The sequence below is a fragment of the Aotus nancymaae genome, unplaced genomic scaffold (assembly GCF_030222135.1).
Source record: "Aotus nancymaae isolate 86718 unplaced genomic scaffold, 86718_ANA_hifiasm-v0.15.2.pri h1tg000053l, whole genome shotgun sequence".
Lineage (NCBI taxonomy): Eukaryota > Metazoa > Chordata > Mammalia > Primates > Aotidae > Aotus > Aotus nancymaae.
Window position 1 is genome coordinate 20,082,495 of NW_026988467.1, and position 20,817 is coordinate 20,103,311.

At 47.8% G+C, this 20,817-nt stretch overlaps 1 protein-coding gene across 1 annotated transcript in view; it reads right to left on the minus strand.

Moving 5' to 3' along the window:
• Positions 1-295: 295 nt before the first annotated feature.
• TCEA3 (transcription elongation factor A3) overlaps positions 296-20,817 on the minus strand; it is a 44,680-nt gene continuing 24,158 nt past the window's right edge. The window contains exons 6-11 of the mRNA XM_064363444.1: positions 18,294-18,457; positions 18,049-18,110; positions 14,426-14,575; positions 6,388-6,534; positions 4,856-4,927; positions 296-1,797 (exon numbers count right to left, since the gene is read on the minus strand). Coding sequence (XP_064219514.1) covers positions 1,789-1,797; positions 4,856-4,927; positions 6,388-6,534; positions 14,426-14,575; positions 18,049-18,110; positions 18,294-18,457 — 604 coding nt within the window. The 3' untranslated portion in view covers positions 296-1,788. The remainder of the gene's footprint in view (positions 1,798-4,855; positions 4,928-6,387; positions 6,535-14,425; positions 14,576-18,048; positions 18,111-18,293; positions 18,458-20,817) is intronic.

Consider the following 20,817-nt stretch of genomic DNA (forward strand, 5'->3'; position numbering starts at 1 on the left):
GTTTATAATCTCAGCACTTTGGGAGACTGAGGTGGGTGGGTCATTTGAGGTCAGGAGTTCGAAACCAGCCTGGCCAACATGGTGAAACCCTGTCTCTAATAAAAATACAAAAAATTAGCCAGGTAGTAGTGGTGCGTGCCTGTAATGCCAGCTACTCAGGAGGCTGAGGCAGGAGAATTGCTTGAGCCTGGGAGGCGGAGGTTGAGGTGAGCCAAGATTACACCACTGCACTCCAGTCTGTGTAACAGAGTGAGACCCTGTCAAATAAATAAATAAAAAGAAAAGTCAAAGTCAGTGGAAGACTCCTGTACCTAGTTTATTTCCAGGCTTCATCTACAGGAGAAGGCACTTTTGGATGGAAGGAAGAAGACAGTAACCAATTCTAAAGTAAATGATGTCCAGGGTATATCAGGAACTTGGGCTGTAATTGCCCCAACAGCTTCCTCAAGGTTTTTCTAGAAGTTTTCAGCTTTGCCGAAAGTTCCTGTCAGCATCAAAAGCAAGCCAAGGCCAAGCGAGGTGGCTCACACCTGTAATCCCCACACTTGGGGAGGCTGAGGAGGGTGGATCACTTGAGCCCAGAAATTCAAGACTAGCCTGACCAACAGGGTGAAACCCCGTCTCTACTAAAAATTCAAAAAATTAGCTGGGCTTGGTGGCTTATGCCTTGGACTCCAGCTACTCAGGAGGCTGAGACAGAATTGCTTGAACCTGGGAGGTGGAGGTTGCAGTGAACCTAGATCGCACCCCAGCACTCCAGCCTCTAAAAAAGAACAAAAACAAAAACAAAAAAAGCAAGCTGATAATTATCATGGGAGAAGCATGGCAAGGTCACTGTGCTCTGCAGATGTCTTCTGAAGCTCACGTCACAGATGGAGCTGTGAGGGACACGCTGATAAGGGCCTGGGCAGCTTCGGAGGCTCAGGACTTTCAAGGGGCCATGGAAATCAGGGTGCTGCTGTCACCTTCACTCAGAAAGCCTACCTCAGGAGGATCTGTTCCCTGCCTAGAGGGATATGGTTTGGAGTCCTGAAAGGCCCCCACAGCCAGCTGTGAACCGGGAATAGCAGAGAGTTTGGGAAGAGATAAGGAAAGAGTAGGGAAGAAATATTTCCATTAGGCCAGTGCAAAAGTAATTGCAAAAACTGCAATTACTTTTGCAGCAACCTAATACATAGTATGAAAGGAATATCTGCTGAACCCAAATGGTGTATCAACTGTTCTTCATGTGTGACTCTGAGGTGGGAGTGGGGTGAGGTTTGGGTTGATCTAGCATTTTTCAGTTCAGAAGAGGCTGGGAGATCCAGGTGGGAGAGAAGGAACTCAAAGCAAAGATCTGCCAGCCCACTGTCAAAGATACCACATCTCAGGTCTGAGGCGCTGCAGCTTCTTTATTTTTTCTTTTTCTTTTATTTTTATAGAGATGGGGTCTTGCTATGTTGCCCAGGCTGGCCTCAAACTTCTGGGCTTAAGCAATTCTCCCACCTTAGCCTCCCAGAGTTTGCAGATTACAGCCATGAGCCACCGTGCCCGGCCCTCTGCAGTTTCTATAAGAGGTTCATCAATATGGATTCTCAGCATCATACCCCCAGCAAGCTTCCCCTATTAACCAATTGTTACTAATGACCGATTATTAATATGCAAGAGAATTCTTCCTTCAACTCATACCACCTATTCAGAGTTCAGTATTTTCCTTCACTTTAATTTTCATTGCTTCTCCAGTTCAAACAGTTTAGTGCTTCCTCTTCGTTCTTCCTCACCTTGTTCATGTCAGTCCTGGCTGTTCCATCAGCAGAACTACAAAACCAAAAAGGCAACAAAGTGTGAAAGGTTTCTCTGCATCCTCCAGGCAGGCTGTGGGGAATATGAAAAAGAAGGTGGGGTCTGGAGCCACACAGACCAGAATCCAAAGCCCAGCTCTGCCATTATTAGCTGGGTGATCTTGACTAAATCACTCACCCAGTAAAATTAGCTCATAATGCTGGTGAATGCGAGAGTGATATCAGGTAATAACATGAATGGCAATTCAGTGCCAGGAATGTGCTGGGCTCTTAATTTATGATCGAGAACATCACTGGAATGACTACTAAGCACTTGGTTAGACTTTCAGTCTCCCACAGGGCAATGGACACCATCTGAAAATGTGTTCAGATGCCTGTAGTTGTTATCTCTAGTGGATCCTGTCTCTCCAACTAGTAAGAGTCAAGGGGAGGAGCTAGATTTAGAGCATTCAGAATGTCTTTTCTCCAGCAGCAACAAAATCGCAAGAGCTACGTTTATTGAGAATTTACTCTGTGCTAGGCAGTATTAACATGTATTAACTCATTTCACCCTTACAATCACTCTGTGAGGTAGGCACTAATATCACTCCTTTTTTTTTTTTTTGAGATGGAATTTCACTCTTCTTGCCCAGGCTGGAGTGCAATGGGGAGATCTCGGCTCACCACAACTTCCACCTCCCAGGTTCAAACGATTCTCCTGCCTCAGCCTCCCGAGTAGCTGGGATTACAGGCATGCACCACCACACCCAGCTAATTTTGTATTTTTAGTAGAGATGAGGTTTCTCCATGTTGGTCAGACTGGTCTTGAACTCCTGACCTCAGGTGATCTGCCCACCTCGGCCTCCCAAAGTGCAAGGGATAATAGGTGTGAGCCACTGGGCCCGGCCTATCACTCCTATTTTTACAGGTAAGAAAGCAGGTCAGGCCAGGCACGGTGGCTCACGCCTGTAATCCCAGCACTTTGGGAGGCCAAGGCGGGCAGATCACGAGGTCAAGAGATCGAGACCATTCTGGCCATAGTGAAACCCCATCTCTATAAATAAAAAAGAAAAAAGAAAAGAAAAAAAAAAAAGAAAGCAGATCAGAGAGGTTAAGTGACTTGCCCAAACTCCCATAATACTAGTAGATGACATACCCAAAACAGTAAGAATAGTGGTTTTTATGTACCAGGCATGTCTGTGCTCAGGGCTTTTTTTGTATTGTATAATTTTGACTGCACAAAAGAGCCTGGCCAAAGGTGCATGTTGAGGCTGACACTTAGCCCCTGCTCTGTTTGCTGTGCACCCTGGCATGAGGTTGTGTCACTTGGAGGCTTCCTCCAAGCAACACTTTTTCCTAATGTGAAAAGATGCCATATGAGATCTCAGAGGCCCTGTTAATGCTTTACATGTGTTACCTTCTAGAAACAGCTCTGTGGGCTAGATATAAATACCTTCATTTTATAGTTGAGGAAATCCAGGCTTAGTGAGTTCAGGTCGCTGAGCTAAGTCACTTTGTAAGGGGTAAAACTAGGATTTGAGCCTGCTGCCAAAGCCTATGCTTTAAACCATTAGGCCACTATACTGACCCCATCCCTAAGTGCTCAATAAGTGAAAAAAGAAAAAATATGTAATCATCTGGTTTTTACCTTTAAAAATGTGGCAGTTCTGGCTGGGTACAGTGGCTCATGCCTATAATCCCAGCACTATGGGAGGCTGAGGAGAGTGGATCACAAGGTCAGGAGTTAGAGACAGAAAACGTTATGTTTTCTAGTTTCACCATGACCAACATGGTGAAACTCCGTCTCTACTAAAGAAATACAAAAATTAGCAGGGCATGGTGGCATGCACCTATAATCCCAGCTACTCAGGAGGCTGAGGCAGGAGAATCACTTGAAGCTGGAAGGCAGAGGTTGCAGTGAGCCAAGATCGCGCCACTGCAGTCGAGTCTGGGCGACAGAGAGAGACTATGTCTCAAAAAAAAAAAAAAATGGCAGTTCTAATGAGGCCCCAATAAGGGCTACTGAGGCCCTTAGTAAGAAAGAAAAAAAAAGAATTGATCAGGAAGTTGGAGCATCGGCTTTCAGTGTTTTAAACTGTGGCTTTATGCTTATTAACTATTCTGTAGTTCAGTTTCCTTGTCTGAAAGTGAGAATAACATTATAAAGGAACAGTTCTTGTCGTTGTTTGCAAAGTGTTTATGCTTGCATAATAATGTCAAAATGATCCTCACATCATCAACCCTGGGAGAAAGGCATTATTATTGCTCTTTTGCTGAAGGAGGTGAGTAACATGCTCAGGGTGAGTAGGGCAGCATGGGACCTGAAACCAGGGATCCTGACTTGCCTTGCACTCCTTGCTAAGTACCTTAGAACTTTTGGAGCACCTGCAGCCTGCTTGGTGGCCCAGACATCACATGGTGCACGTGCAAGTCAGATAGCAATTGGAGACTGACATTAGTCATGTGACCACGCTCTGTTCCTCCAGGAGACTTGGCAGGAAGGAGCACTCTGGGAGGAGTCTTTTCTTGACTCCCATGCCTGAAAACAAAACCCCTGCCTTTGCAGGAGCTGAGGCAGTCTGACTTACAGCCTTGCATAATGTAAGACTTCCAGAGCTTCCTCAGGAGGGGAGGATGACCTGGTGGCATTTAGGGTCAACTCATTTGTGACAGGGCTCAGCCTTCCTGTCTCCCATCCCTGGCTGTGGCCAGGTTCAAAGGAAATACCATCTGTGGAAGCACTTTCCAAAGAGGCGTGGTCCAAGTGCAGAATGTTATTGTTTTTCCTCTCCTCTGTGGATCTCAGGAAGCCAATTCCATCTGTGCTCAAATGACAAACCTGCTCATCCTGTGATAAAATGTGGGCTGCTACCCCCACTCCAGCTTGGTGTCCTTCCAAAATGAAAACATACATGTGTGTTCTCTCCTCACCTCCTCAACAGCAAGCCACCACTATCTCTGGCTCTGCAGGCTACTCTGTGCAGGCTGGCAAGCGCTGCATGCATAAGGCCCCTTCTGGGTTGTGGGGATACTACTCCTTATGCGGGCAAGGTCTGTGGCTGACAGGGAAGGGGGAAATATATAAATATACAGACCTTCCAGCGATTGCCGCATTCATTGCATAAGACAAAGGTAGTCATGGGTTCATCAGCACTGCGTGTCTGCACCTGAGAGAGAGAAGAACCATTCATGAAGTCACTCCCCTGCTCTAGGACTTGCCATGGCTCCCACTGTCTTTGGGAGTAGGTCGAAATCCCAGAGGTTGGCACTAATATTCCCACCCCACTTTGGCAATTTCCTTATCACTGACAACTCCATAATGTATGCCTTCCTCTCCTCTGGCAGTCCATCAGCTCACTCCCAGTATCTCACTGGTTTCACCTGGACTTTTGCACTTTCGCTCCTTTTTCTTTTTTTTTTGAGACTGGAGTCTTGCTCTGTTGCCCAGATGGGAGTGCAGTGGTGCCTTCTCAGCTCACTGCAACCTCCGCTTCCTGGGTTCAAGCAATTCTGCTGCCTCAGCCTCCCGAGTAGCTGGGACTACAGGTGCCCGCTACCACGCCTGGCTAATTTTTGTATTTTTAGTAGAGGTGAAGTTTCACCACGTTGGCCAGGTTGGTCTAGAACTCCTGACCTCAAATGATCCACCCGCCTCAGCCTTCAAGGTGGTGCTGGGATTACAGGTGTGAGTCATCGCGCCCAGCATTTTTTTTTTTTTTTTTTTTTTTTTTGAGATGAAGTGTTGTTCTTGTCACCCAGGCTGGAGTGCAATGGCGTGATCTCTGCTTACTGCAATCTCCGCCTCCTGGGTTCAAGCGACTCTCCTGCCTCAGCCTCCCGAATAGCTGGTGTTACAGGTGCCCGCCACCATGCCCGGCTAATTTGCACTTTCACTCTTGTTGATCTTTCATAACAGATCTCTCTTCTCTTGCCTCAAGACTCATCTCCTACAGGAAGTATTCCCTGACTCGCCCATGAACACCTGCTACTGGACATGCTCACTTGAGTGAGCTGGAAGCAGCCTTAGCGGTCTAATTTATCTTCCTTATTTTACTGGTGGAAGACCTGAGGCGCAGAGAGGAAAAGGGACTTAAATATCATTGGGACTATTTAACGTTATGTTTTCTAGTTTCTCATCTCTTAGCCTCATCACTCAGGTGCAGGAACTGGGTATCCCACAATAAAGCCCTGACACTCCTGTCACCCAGGCTGGGTCGCAGTGGTGCAATTGTGGCTCACTGTAACCTCAACTCACTGTAGCCTCAACCTCCCAGGCTCTAGTGATTCTCCTGCCTCATCGGCACCCATTTCTCTCCCCCCGCCCTGCCTCACATTCAGTAGCTGGGACTACAGGCACACACCACCAAACCTGGCTAATTTTTGTATTTTCAGTAGAGATGGGGTTTTACCATGTTGCCTAGGCTGCTCCAAGCCTAGGCTCAAGCCATCCACCTGCCTCGGCCTCCCAAAGTGCTGGGATTACAGACATGAGCCGCTGCACCCGGCCAAGCCTAGAGAGTTTTAACCCTTTCTCCCCTCTGGCTCTTCCCTAAGCTTCTCTCTGGTTTTCTACCTCTGTGGCCCTGTGGCCCCTCCCCTCTCAGACCCATCCCCTCACGGTCCACACCTGGTTATAGGTGCAGTTCTTCTTCTTGCATTTGCTGCACTGGAAGAGGTCAGTGGTGGTGCCGCCGGTCTTGGCCATCTGGTGCTCACGGATGGCCTCCTGGGTCATGGCATTCCTCAACTCCCTCAGTTCATCACTGGCCATTTCCTGGAGAAAAAAGAGTCTGCCCTTCAGGACTGAGGAGTCGCAGGGGCCCTGCCCCACACCGGGTTTCTAGATAGCCTGAACAGAAGAGGAGGTAACATGCTTTATTGACCGCAAGGAGCTGGAAGGAGGCCTGGATTCCGGGTCCTGCCCCACCTGGGAGAAAGCTGTCCCCATAGAGTCCCCATGCCGCCCATGGCTGGAAGGAGAGCAGCAGGCAAACAGCTTCTGGCCGAGGATGGGCACTCCTGTGTATATTTCTTCAGATCTGGGGCTCATCCTGCCTGCCAGGATGAGAAGAACCTTGGCCTGAACCTTACTGCTCGAGCTGACTTGATCACTGCCCACCTGGTCTATGATGTTCCCCTTAGCTTTCCTCTCCAGACTCGACCCAGTGCCCTTTTACACTGTGGTCACTGCCCTGCTGTTCTGCTTAGTGGGAACCTTGGCACAACGACCTGTGACTTGCTGCTGCTACCCTCTCCCCGAAGATCCTGGGCTTACACAACTAACTGCTCCTCTGTGAGTATCCACCTGAGATCATCTTTTTCTGAGAGTTTCTACAGAAGAGTCTCCAGTCTCCCACCAGCTCACGGTAGACACTCCATGTCTGCATCACTCACGCCTTTGCCTTCTCTGTCCATCTCCCTGGCCACATGTCTCCCCTTAAGCCTCTGCCAGAGGAGAGCAGAGAGGAGGATAGTTAAATTGCAGAGAGCTCCATTTAAGGGTTGGTGGAAGGGGAAGGAGGATGGCTGATGCTAATGTCAAAATGAGGATTTTAAACTTTTTTTTTGAGATGGAGTCTCGCTCTATCTCCAGGCTGGAGTGCAGTGGCATGATCTTGGCTCACTGCAACCTCTGCCTCCCGGGTTCAAGTGACTGTCCTACCTCAGCCTCCCGAGTAGGTGGGACTACAGGCAAGTGCCACCATGCCCAGCTAATTTTTGTATTTTTAGTAGAGACGGATTTCACCATGTTGGCCAGGATGGTCTTGAACTCTTGACCTTGTGATCCGCCCAGCTCAGCCTCCCAAAGTGCTGGGATTACAGGTGTGAGCCACTGCGTCCGGCCTAAACATTTTATTGTTGCTATCTGTCCTGACTCCTTAAACCATGGAAAAGAAAGTTGGCATAAAAGTTAAAGCATTTTAGTGTGCTAACCTTTCATTATAACCACTTAAGCTTCTTGATAAAATGCAGATTCCTATGAATCTGAATTGCTGAGGGCAGGCCCAGGAATATGTATTTTTAAAAGTTATCTATTTATTTACTTATTTATTTTTGGGACAGAATCTTGCTGTCACCTAGGCTGGAGTGCAATGGTGCGATTGCAGCACACTGCAGCCTCAACCTCCCCAGGCCAACCGATTCTCCCACCTCAGCCTCTCAAGTAGCTGGGACTACAGGCATGCGCCACCACACCTGGTTAATTTTTTTTGTGTGTGTGTTTTTTGTAGAGATGGGATTTTACCATGTTGCCCAGGCTGGTCTCCTGAGCTCAAGCAATCCACCTGCTTTGGACTCCCGAAGTGCTGGGATTACAGGCGTGAGCCACCGCGCCTGGCCAGAATATGCATTTTTCCTAGTGTCCCCAAGTTATTCTGGTACATATTCATGTTTAAGTCCTAGTGTGTTAATTTCAAAAGCTGGGCCATAACCAATGGCAGGAGAATGTAGAAAAACAAGTTAACGAAAGTCATTTACCCATATGAGTAAAAAGTAGCTAACTTTAATTTGGGGGGATTTTCCAGAGCATAAAGCATTTGCCCACTCAAAATTTATTGGATGTGGCCAGGTGCGGTGGCTTATACCTGTAATCCCAGCATGTTAGGAGGCGAAGGGGGGTGGATCACTTCAGGTCAGGAGTTTGAGACCAGCCAGGCCAACATGGTGAAACCCCATCTCTACTAAAAATACAAAAAATTAGGCGGGTGTGATGGCGGGCGCCTAAAACCCCAGCTACTCTGTAGGCTGAGGCAGAGAATCACTTGAACCTGAGAGGTGGAGGTTGCAGTGAGCCAAGATGGTGCCACTGCATTCCAGCCTGGGCAACAAGTGAGAGATTCCATCTCAAAAAAAAAAACCTAGCTGGGTATGGTGGTGCATGCCTGTAATCTCAGCTACTCAGGAGACTGAGGCAGGAGAATTGCTTGAACCCAGGAGGCAGAGGGTGCAGTGAGTTGAGATGACATCACAGCACTCCAGCTTGGGCAACAGAGTGAGACTTCATCTCAAAAGAGAAAAACAAAATCTGCTGGGCGCAGTAGCTCACGCCTGTAATCCCAACACTTAGGGAGGCCAAGGTGGGTGGATCATGAGGTCAGGAGTTCGAGACCAGCCTGACCAAAATGGAGAACCCCCATCTCTAGCCGGGCGCAGTGGCACGTGCCTGTAGTCCAGCTACTCGGGAGGCTGAGGTGGGAGGATCGCTTGAGTCCAGGAGTTCTGGGCTGTAGTGTGCTATGCTGATTGGGTGTCCACACTAAGTTCGGCATCAATATGGTGACCTCCCGGGAGTGGGGGACCACTAGGTTGCCTAAGGAGGGGTGAACTGGCCCAGGTCAGAAACGGAGCAGGTCAAAACTCCTGTGCTGATCAGTAGTGGGATCGCACCTTTGAATAGCCACTGCACTCCAGCCTGGGCAACATAGCGGGACCCCGTCTTTAAAAAAAAAAAAATAGAAACCCCATCTCTACTAAAAATACAAAATTAGCCGGGCATGGTGGCACATGCCCAGCTAATTTTAATAATCTCAGCTACTCAGGAGGCTGAGACAGGAGAATCACTTGAACGCAGGAGGTGGAGGTTGCAGGGAGCGGAGATTGCACCACTGCACTCCAGCCTGGGCAAAAAAAGCGAAACTCTGTCTCAAAAAAAAAAAAAAAAAAGAGAAACAAAATCTATTGGATGCCAATTTATTGAGTGCCTTTAACTATATTGGTTTGCAGGTAAACCCGCTTTGGCTGTGGGGGTGCCTTGATTTGTAGCATTTGTCAGCTTCCATGGTACAAAATGCTCCCACCGTGGCCAATTTCAAGCTGCTATTGTGATGTAACTGAATGCAGAGTTGGGAAGAGCTACACATCACCAGCTCCCTTGAGGTGGTAGGAGCTAGCTCAAGCATACTACTGCCTCTGAGTCCAACGGATTCATTAAGGAAGATCTGGTTCCTCCTCCCAAGTAGTGCTAATCTGGTAGGGTAGCCAAGCATTTACACAGGATTGCAAGGAAGGGAAGGAAGTACTAAAGCAAAGGTATATAAGGTGCAGGGTATGGGGGTTAATTGTTTGGGGTCCGGGTGGGTCATGAAGAAGCTAGTACTTTAACCAGTCTTGAAAGATTGGAGTTCCTGGGGTGGGCGGTGGCACATTCCAGACAAATAAAACAGCAGGGCCAGGTGTGGTGGCTCACGCACTTTGGGAAGCTGAGGAGGGCAGATCACCTGAGATCAGGAGTTTGAGACCAACCTGGCCAACATGGCGAAACTCTGTCTCTACTAAAAATAGAAAAGTTAACCAGGCATGGTGATACATGCCTGTAGTCCCAACTAATTTGGAGGTTGAAGCAGGAGAATCGCTTGAACCTGGGAAGTGGAGGTTGCAATAAGCTAAGATTGTGACATTGCACTCCAGCCTGGGTGACAGAGCCAGACTCCACAAAAAAAAAAAAAAAAAAAAAAAACCCACAAAAAGCAAAACAAAAAAAGAACAGCAGACACAAAAGATTAGAGGATGAGAATAGCATGTTTGGGGAAAACCTATCTGGGGTAGGTTCAAGTTGAGTGTGGGAGATGTGGCTGGAGGTCAGATTGTGGAAGGAAGGTCTTGGGTGCCAGCTAAGAAATAGAGAACAGAAAAATCTATCCAGCCACACACCAATTCATTTACTTCTCTGCCCTGCCTCATCAGAATGAGGCAGCATCAGAAACACAGAGAGTAAGTACAACACTGCAAAAAATAAGGTAGAAAATGAGGGAAAGGTGAGTCAGAGACCACGCTGGATCCTCATGTTATATACACTGTTAGAGAATGGCACCAATGTGAATTCAATCTATATGTGTTGAGCCCTGTGATGTGCCAGACACTGCTCTCAGTGCTGGGTGGACTGTGAATGCCATTCCTCATAGGACTGACAGGATGGTGTGTCCACTCAGCAGTGCTTATGGGTATCTCAGGGCCTACTCCATTCTTTGCTATGTCTGAGTAGGGAGGAAAAGAGAAGAAGGAAGAATGAGGAAGTCAGGTAAACAAGGAAAGAGGCATAAAAACGCAGTTGGGGAAGGAAATGCTGAGAGACACCGTCCACATGGGTCCTGGTGGGAGCTTCCCAGCACAGCAGGCAGCCCAAGCCCAAACTCAGATTTTTCTTTCTTTCCTTTTCTTTTTTCCTAGACAGAGTCTCACTCTGTCACCTAGGCTGGGAGTGCAGTGGCATGATCTCCACTCACTGCAACCCCCACCTCCCGGGTACAGGCAATTCTCCTGCCTCAGCCTCCCGAGTAGCTGAGACTACAGGTGTGTGCCACCATGGCTGGCTAATTTTTGAATTTTTAGTAGAGATAGGGTTTTGCCATCTCCAATTACTGAGCTCAGGAGATCTGCCCACCTCAGCCTCCCAAAGTGCTGGGATTACAGGCATGAGCCACCGCACCTGGCCTGATTTGTAATGGAACAAAAATTGTCCTGTATCTCTTTTAGAATCATCCTGCACAGGGCAAAAAATGACCCAGGATGAAGGTCTCCTGATATTCATCTGTTGAAATCCTAACCCCAAGGTAATGGTATTAGGGGATCTTTGGGAAGTGGCTAGCTCTTAAGGGCAGAGCCCTGCTGCAGGGGACTAGGGCCCCTCCAATAGGGGCCTGAGAAAGACCCCTCCACCATATGAGGTCACAGAGAAAAGATGGCTGTCTATGAGGAAGCAGGCCCTCACTAGACACTGAATCTGCTGGTGCCCTGATCTTGGACTGTCCAACCTCTAGAAATTCGAGAAATAGGCTGGGTGCAGTGGCTCACATCTGCAATCCCAGCACTTTGGGAGGCCGAGGCAGGCAGATCACTTGAGGTCAAGAGTTTGAGACCAGCCTGGCCAACTTAGTGAAACCCCATCTCTACTAAAAACACAAAAATTAGCCAGGCATGGCGGTGGGCACCTATAGTTCCAGCTATTAAGGAGGCTGAGGCAGGAGAATCACTTGAATCTGGGAGGCAGAGGCTGCAGTGAGCCAAGATTGTGTCACTGCACTCCAGCCTGGGCAACAGAGTAAGACTCCACCCCCAAAAAAAACACAAAAAACAAAAAAAACAGCAAACGAGAAAAGAAATGTGAGAAATAAATGACTGTTGTTTATAAGCCACCCAGGCTATGGCATTTTGTTATAGCAGTCTGGACTGACGAAAGACACACTGTAAAGCCAAGTTGCAATTTATAACTCCAGGCATATGTTGCTGTTTACCTAAAAAGAGCGGATATTTTAAATTAGGCAGAAAGATAACCCTGGTCTACCTGTGCCAAGTTCCCCATTTCATCCTAAAGCCAAGGCTCTTTGTTGTTTGTTTTGGGTATTTGAGGAAAGCAGTGAACCCTCTCCTCTGAAGAATGTACATACACACGCTACATAACACAGACACACACTTCCACATGCCACACATACACAAACCACACAGGACACACATATACTAATCATACACATACTTCACACCATACATCATACACACACACTTCACACATCATACAAACCACACACACTCCATGTTATACACAGTGCACACACACTCCACACATCATACAAAACACACACACATTCCACACATCATACACACCACCCACAATCCACACATCATACACACCACACACACATTCCACACATTATACACACCATACACACTCTCTACACATCACACACACTACACACCACACTGCGCACATCATACACAACACATACACACACTCCACACATCATACACAGTGCACACATCATACACACACTCCAAACATCATAGACACACACTCCACACACCATACACAACACACACACTCCACACATCATACACAACACACACACTCCACACATCATACACAACACACACGCTCCACACATCATACACACCACACGCACTCTCCACACATAATACACAACAAATACACACTCCACACATCATATACACCACACCACTCCACACATACACACACACTCCACACATCATACACAAGACACACACTTTCCACACATCATACACACCACACACACTCCACACATCATATACACACTTTCCACACATCATACAACACACACACTCCACACAACATACACACCACACACACTACATGCATCATACAAACACTCCACACATCATACACACACTGTCCACACATCATACACCATACACACTCCACACATCATACACACCACACACACTCCACACATTATATATACCACACAGATATACTAAACACCAAACACACCTCACACATCATACACACCACACACACTCCACGCATATGCAGCCCCCACACTCCACACATCATATACACCAGTGGTCCCCAACCTTTCTGGCACCAGAGACTGGTTTCCTGGAAGACGACTCTTCCACAGACAGGGTAGGGGATGGTTTCAGGACGATTCAAGCACATTGCATTTATTGTGCGCTTTATTTCTCTTATTATTACATTGTGATATATAATGAAATAATTATCCAACTCACCAAATCAGTGGGAGCTCCGAGCTCCCTTGTTTTCCTGCAACTAGATGGTCCCCACTTGCGGTAATGGGAGACAGTGACAGATCATCAGGCATTAGACTCTCATACGGAGCTCACAACATAGATCCCTCGCATATGTTGTTCACAATAGGCTTCGCGCATCTATGAGACTCTAATGCCACCACTGATCTGACAGGAGGCGGAGCTCAGGCAGGAATGCCAGCAACGGGGAGCGGCTGCAAATACGATGAAACTTCACTCGCTCACCCACTGTTCACCTCCTGTTGTGTGGCCTGGTTCCTAACAGGTACCAGCCTGTGGGCCAAGGGTTGGGGACCCCTAATATGTACCATACACACATGCTCCATATGTACACACCACACATACTCCACACATATACACACACATACATACCACACACACATCCCATATATACATATATACCCCCTACACGCCTCACACATCATATGTACCACACAGACATGCACGCACTCCACATGTACACCCACACACACTCCACACACATCTAGCTCTGGGGCCAGATAGCTTGCCTCCTAGGCTTCAACCCTTTCTAGCTGTGTGCATGGGCAAATCAGTTTACTCCTCTGAGCCTCGGGATCCTCATCTGTAGAATGGGGATAATACACCTTTCTATCTCAGCTGGTGTGAAGGTAAACTTGGCTATTCGCTGAACACATTTAGCACAGCACTTTTTTTTTTTTTTTGAGATGGTGTCATGCTCTGTTGCCAGGCTGGAGTGCAGTGGTGCGATCTCGGCTCACTGCCTCTGACTCCTGGGTTCAAGTGATTCTCCTGCCTCAGCCTCCTGAGTAGCTGGGACTACAGACATGCGCCGCTGCGCATGGCTAATTTTGGTATTTTAGTAGAGACAGGGTTTCACCATGTTGGCCAGGATGGTCCCAATCTTCTGACCTCATGATCCACCCGCTTCAGCCTCCCAAAGTGCTGGGATTACAGGGGTGAGCCACGGCACACCGGCCAGCACTTATAACCTATTGGCTGTGTTCAGGATCCTGCTAGTCCATAGCCTGGTGGGGAGGCTGAGATGGGGCTGGTTGGAAAAGCTCCCTGGCTCATCGCTGTCGAGTCACAAGTCACTGCCCCTCTGCACTGGGCAGGGCTGGGGGGACCTGGCTTCCCGTTCCACCATGCAGACACCCTGCTCTCACCTCTGCCGTCATCTTGGCTATGAGCCCTGCAGAGATGGCCCCACTGAGCACGTTTCGCCGCAGGCCGGGGTTCCTGGGGTCCTTGAGGTTGCTGATGCGACTGCGCACGCGGTTCCGGTACTTCATGTCCGTGCTCTTGAGCTCTTGGTAGATATGTGATTCAGTCAAGGGCCAGCCAGCCACTCATGGAGGGGCACAGAAGGGTGCAGGCCTGGCCCTGAAGCCTGAGGAGCTCCAGAACCCTCTCTTCCTCTCCCTGGACTCCTACAAGGGTTAGGCCCCTCTTTTGTGACCTCTGACTCCCCAGGTTGGGCATTTGTGGTCAGCCAAGTATCAGAGACAAGAAACAGCCTCTGGGGTAAGATCAGATCACAGCAAGCACTACAGTGTCAGAGACACCAGGAACAGGCAGCCTGGGTTTGTCTGAGCCTCTCTGTGACCACAGGTGAGGTTCCTTATTTATAAAATACAAGGATTCTGGGAGCTAAGCCGCATGGTGCACTAGTGTGGTGTCTGGGACATATCAAATGTTTAATATGTACGGGCTGTTAAGATGTGACAAAGATGCGGACAGCCTCTAGTCTGGAAGGGCCCCTGGAGGTTGCGAGTCCAGCTTTCAGAGGAAAAGATTAAGAGCCACATGTTTAAGGCTCTAAGAAGTATTGCAAAAAAGAAATCACTGAGCTTTGTTTAATCTGGTGTTCCCAATAAATTTGATTATAGAGCCCTTTTCCCCTCCATCCTTTCTCCTACAATACCTGTTACCATCCCATGGAAACTGCGCGGGGAATTGCTGGTCAGAACTACTTCTTCCATTAATAGATGAGGCTTAGAAAGGGTGCAGGCCCTTGCTCAAGGCCACGGGGCAAATTCCCGGCAGAGACAGGGCTGGAAGCCAGACCCCTCCTGACGGTAACACTCTCTCCACTCACCCAGCAGGAAGTCGCCCCTGGCCACCGACCACAGTGAGTTTCTGTCCAAACACTGCATCCTAGGCAGGCTTTCGAGCCTCCCACTCCCTCCACCCTCTGGAGGAGCTCAGGGAACACAGCCTCATTTTCTTGGTCTCCTGAGCCAAGGAAGATCAGGAAGACAAAGCTGTTGCTGGGAAAAACCATATACAAGAAAGAGACTGCGGGGAATGTGGAAAAATGGAAACAGATGACTTGCTAGAAGTGGTGGGAGGAGAGGTGGTATTCTTTCTTTTTTCTGTTATTGTTTTAATGTTGTTTGTACAATAAAAGTGTGAAAAGCGAAGAATATGCCACAATGCATGTGAAAGCCAAAAAAATGTGTTTGAAAATGTGCCACTCGGGATTCCTGGGGTGTGTTGATCTGTGGGGGCAGAAGGGCTGGCGAGACTTTCTCCAGCCTCTTCCTGACTCCGTCTCCACGTCCCAAGGCTACAGGAGAGGACAAGGTGGAGAACAGACCCAGAGGTCACTGGCCCCTCAGAAGAGCTTTTGGCTGCTATGTTAGCACAGAGCCACTGCAAAGAGGACAGATCTATTTTAGGACACAGAGCAGTCAAGCCCCCAAGTGTACCCTCTCCCTGACCTCCAGCTAGCTAAGAACAAAGAGCTAAATCGTTTGATGCAGATTTTGTTTCCTCTCCTTTAGAAGAGGGACACTCAGGCCGGGCACAGTGACTCACGCCTGCAATCCCAGCACTTTATGAGGCTGAGGAGGGCGGATCACCTGAAGTCGGGAGTTCAAGACCAGCCTGGCCAACATGGTGAAACCCCATCTCTACTAAAAATACAACAAAATTAGCCAGGTATGGTGATGGACACCTGTAATCCCAGCTACTTGGGAGGCTGAGGCTGGAGAATCACTTGAACCCAGAAGACAGAGGTTGCAGTGAGCCGAGACGGTGCCACTGCACTCCAGCCTGGGCAACAGAGCAAGACTCCATCTCAAAAAAAAAAAAAAAAAGAGTAACATTCAGTGGTTGGAGGAAAGGCTGGGAGTGGAACTTTGTACTGGACCATCTGCTGTTGTTTCAAACTGGGCTCGAAGGTGGAAGGGACATGTAAGGGATGATTGCTCAGGAGAAAATGAAGATGAAACTCGTGATAGATCTGATACCTTGTGCTCTGCCTTCCTGAATTAACAGGAAATGATGAAAATGTACTTTCTGAGGTGCTGAATGGCTCCAGACTTGTTGAGGTATTGCTGATTAATCATTAAATGGCAGTGGAGAGAAACCACCAGAAAATGAGTTGGAGAGAATTAGGGTAGGCCACAGGCAGGAGGTGGAAATGCAAATTTGTTGTCTGCAGATCAGCCCATGGTCCTCCCCAACAGACCCTGCTGAACTCCTCAGGTAGAACCCAGGAGCCCTCAAAAGGGTCACTCACACCTCACTGTGACACTTAGACTTCTTTCCCCTGATTGTCTCCCTGCTCCAACACCCTGCAAACCTTGTCTCTAGTAAAAGAAGCTCCATGTTTTCATTCAGTGGGGGCCAAGGGAGGAGGGATTTTTTTTTCTCCCAAGTCAAACATCTTTTGCTGCAACAGATCTATTAATATATCCCAGTGGTGGTCACCTCTCCTGTCTACACAGGGCCCCTTTCAGATGAGAAGTTGGAGAGAGGAGGCACATGGAAAGGGTTCAGAACATGGATTCCAAAGACCAAGGTCTCCAGTCCTGCTTTGATACCCAGTAGTTCTGAGCCTCAGACTCCTTGTCTGTAAAATGGTAACAGTCTCTGCCTCACAGAGAATGTTGTGAGAGCTAACAGAGGTGGTGGTAAGTGTCAATTGGCCATTGCAGTGCTTGATATATATTTGAGAGTTAAAAAAATAGGAGGGGGGGTGGAATCGGTGGCTCATGCCTATAATCCCAGCACTTTAGGAGGCCAAGGCAGGTGGATCACCTGAGGTCAAGAGTTTGAGACCAGCCTGACCAACATTGTGAAACCCCATGTCTACTAAAAATACAAAATTATCCGGGCATGATGGTGCATGCTGGTAATTACCTCTTCTTGGGAGGCTGAGGCAGGAGAATAGCTTGAACCCAGGAAGCAGAGGTTGCAGTGGGCCGAGATTGTGCCATTGCACTCCAGCCTGGGCAACAAGAGCAAAACTCCATCTCAAAAAGAAAAAAAAGAAAAGAAAAGGGAGCTGTTAACATCAGAAGACAGGAGAAGGGGAAAGGCTGAGCCTGGGAAATGCTGACCTCTCGTTCTAGTCTGTTCCAAAAGGTAATGACTTGATCAACTGAGGCACGCTATTACGCAGTCTAGCTGGCACAGCTGCTGAGCCACCAGTTTCCAGAGTCTGGGTTCAGATCCCATCTCTGCTACTACTGTAGCTATATGGGCTTTGGGGAATGATTTGACCTCTGTAAGTCTCAGTTACTTCACCTATGAAAATGAAGAAATCAGGGAACCTACCTGTGGGGCTGTTATCAACACTGAATGAGGTACTGCTCATTTTCAAGTTTTGCTGGCAGGTGTAAAATAATAACGAATGTTAGAATTAAGAGCTCTGGTTCAAGGGCAGAGCAGGGACTGTTCCTGGATCCCTTCCTCTCCTTTCTCACTGTCCCAGCTCGCTTGCACCTTGGAGGGCTGCTGCTAGATGGTCCAGACACCCACAGCCCCGGCACGGTTCAAGGATATGATCTTCGATTTCTGATGCCATCTTGTCACAGTTGACTCCATAGTCCTTGTAATCGTCTAAAAGATATTTGAGAAATACAGGCATCAGCCAGACACAACCTAGGCAGTGAAACCTGCTTAGACTAGAGCGTTCCTGTACCATCCCCTGGAATGCTCAGAAAGACTGCATCTCATCTGTCCTTGGTGAGATTGGGAAAAGGAACCCCTTCCCTCCCCCATCCCTAGCTCAGGCCCTCTCACCGTCCGCCTTCAGGGCTGCTGACAGCATCTCCACACACTTGTCCCGGACAGAGTCTCCTGTGAGATAGCAGGGGGCCAGGAGGCAGATGGAGGAGGCAAACGTGGGGGTCAAGGGGCTGCTAGGTGTTTTGGGACTCTCCGCTTTTGATTTGCTGCTGTTTGATCTGAGGATGACAATCAGTAACAGACATTTGACATTAAGAGAGTAAAGCATTTATTGAGCAGTAGTCTAGATGTCTTGATGGATGATCGCCTACAATCCTCATAACAACCTGATGAGGTGGGTACTATTTTAGGCACTTGACATAGATCATCTCATTTAATCCTTGTGATAACCCCATGAAGTCAATACTATTCTTATCCCTATTTGAGAGACACATTTTAAAGTGCATTGTGGAAAAAGATGTATCTAAAGGTGCGTTTGACTCAGGTCACACGTTGACAAACCAATAGAAACAGAATTCAAAGCCAGGCAGTTGGCTCTTAAGCAGCCACTGTGCTTTACTCATTAGAGAACAGTGTAACACCACCAATAATTATATGCAACTGATTACACACTGTGCTAGCTGCTCTCTATCTGTGCTCTCATAAATATATGAACTGTTTCTTCACTCATTCACTAGATACTTATTAGACACCTATTCTCCAGGCAGTTGCCAAGAACAAGGGATAATGCAGACAAGTCAGCAGAGCAACCTTCCCTCAAGGAGCTTATAGTCTAGTGAATAGTCACTATCTACCACCATTTAAAAGGGCTGGCTTTACTAGATGCCAGAACTGTGCCAGGCATTTTACAAGCATTTTCTAATTTAATCTTCATAGCAGTCCCAGAAGGTAGATACTCTCATCATTCCCAACTAAAGATGGGGAAATAAACCCAGAGAGTTGCACCACTGAGATTTGCCTAAGGCTATACACCACCACGATTTGAACCCACATCTGTCTAATCCTGCACCTATGCTCTTTTTATTAATTTATTTTATTTTTTGAGACAGGGTCTCTCTCTGTCACACAGGCTGGAGTGCAGTGATGCAATCATGGCTCACTACAGCCTTGACTTCCTGGGCTCAGGCAATCCTCCCACCTCAGCCTCCAAGGAGCTGGGACTACAGGAGCATGACATCATGCCTGGTTAATTTTGCATCTTTTTGTGGAGATGGGATCTCACCATGTTGCCCAGGCTGATCCTCAAACTCCTGGGCTCAAGCGATCCACCTGCCTTGGCCTCCCAAAGTGCTGGGATTACAGGCCAACACTAGATTACCCAGCCAACGCCTATGCTATAATCTATGATGTACTATCTAAGAGTGATCTCGCTCTGATTTTGTTTAAAAAATATACACATATGCATGTATGCACAGATAATTAGAAGGCTAACTATGTGGCTCAAGCTATCATAACAAAATACCAAGCTGGGTGACTTCACTAACAGAAATTTATTTCTCATGGTTCTGGAGGCTGGAAAGCCCAAGATCAAGTTGCTGGACAATTTTCTTTCTGGTGAGAGCTCTCTGCTTGTGAATGGCAATCTTCTCATTGTATTCACGTGGTGTCTTTTCTTATAGGGATGCTAATCCTATTGGATCAGGGCTCCACCCTTATGACCTCATTTATCTTTAATGAAGGCCCTATCTCCAAATACAGTCACAACGGGGTTTGGAATTTCAACATATGAATTTTAGGGGGTCACAAACATTCAGCCCGTAACACCATGTTAATAGCAATTATCTCTCCAAGATGGAATGACAGGAGATTTTCATTTTCTTCTTTTGCTTAGGCCTATTTGCTAAATCTTCTATGAAGAATATATCTACTTTTGTGATGAGAAACACTTTTTTTTTTTTTGAGAGGGAGTCTCCCTCTGTGACCCAGGCTGGAGTGCAGCGGCATGATCTTGGCTCACTGTAACCTCTGCCTCTCAGGTTCAAGCAATTCTCCTGCCTCAGCCTCCTGAGTAGCTGTGATTACAGGCACATGGCACCATACCTGGTTAATTTTTGTATTTCTTTTTTTTTTTTTTTTTTGAGACAGAGTCTCGCTTTTTCACCAGGCACCAGGCTGGAGTGCAGTGGCACGATCTCAGCTCACTGCAACCTCCGCCTCCTGGCTTCAAGCAATTCTCCTGCGTCAGCCTCCCGAGTAGCTGGGACTACAGGCATGTGCCGCTATGCCCAGCTAATGTTTGTATTTTAGTAGGACAGGGTTTCACTATGTTGGCCAGGATGGTCTCAATCTCTTGACCTTGTGATCCATCCACCTTGGCCTCCCAAAGTGCTGGGATTACAGGCGTGAGCCACTTCGCCCAGCCAATTTTTGTATTTTTAGTAGAGACAGGGTTTCGCCATGTTGACCAGGCTGGTCTTCAACTCCTGACCTCAGGTGATCCACCCGCCTCGGCTTCCCATAATGCTGGGATTACAGGCATGAGCCACCATGCCTGGCCAAAAAAAGCATTATTGGCAGAAATGCATGCAAGTATGTAAGACCAAGGTTTGCATGGGCCACGTCGAAGGGCTCAATGCAG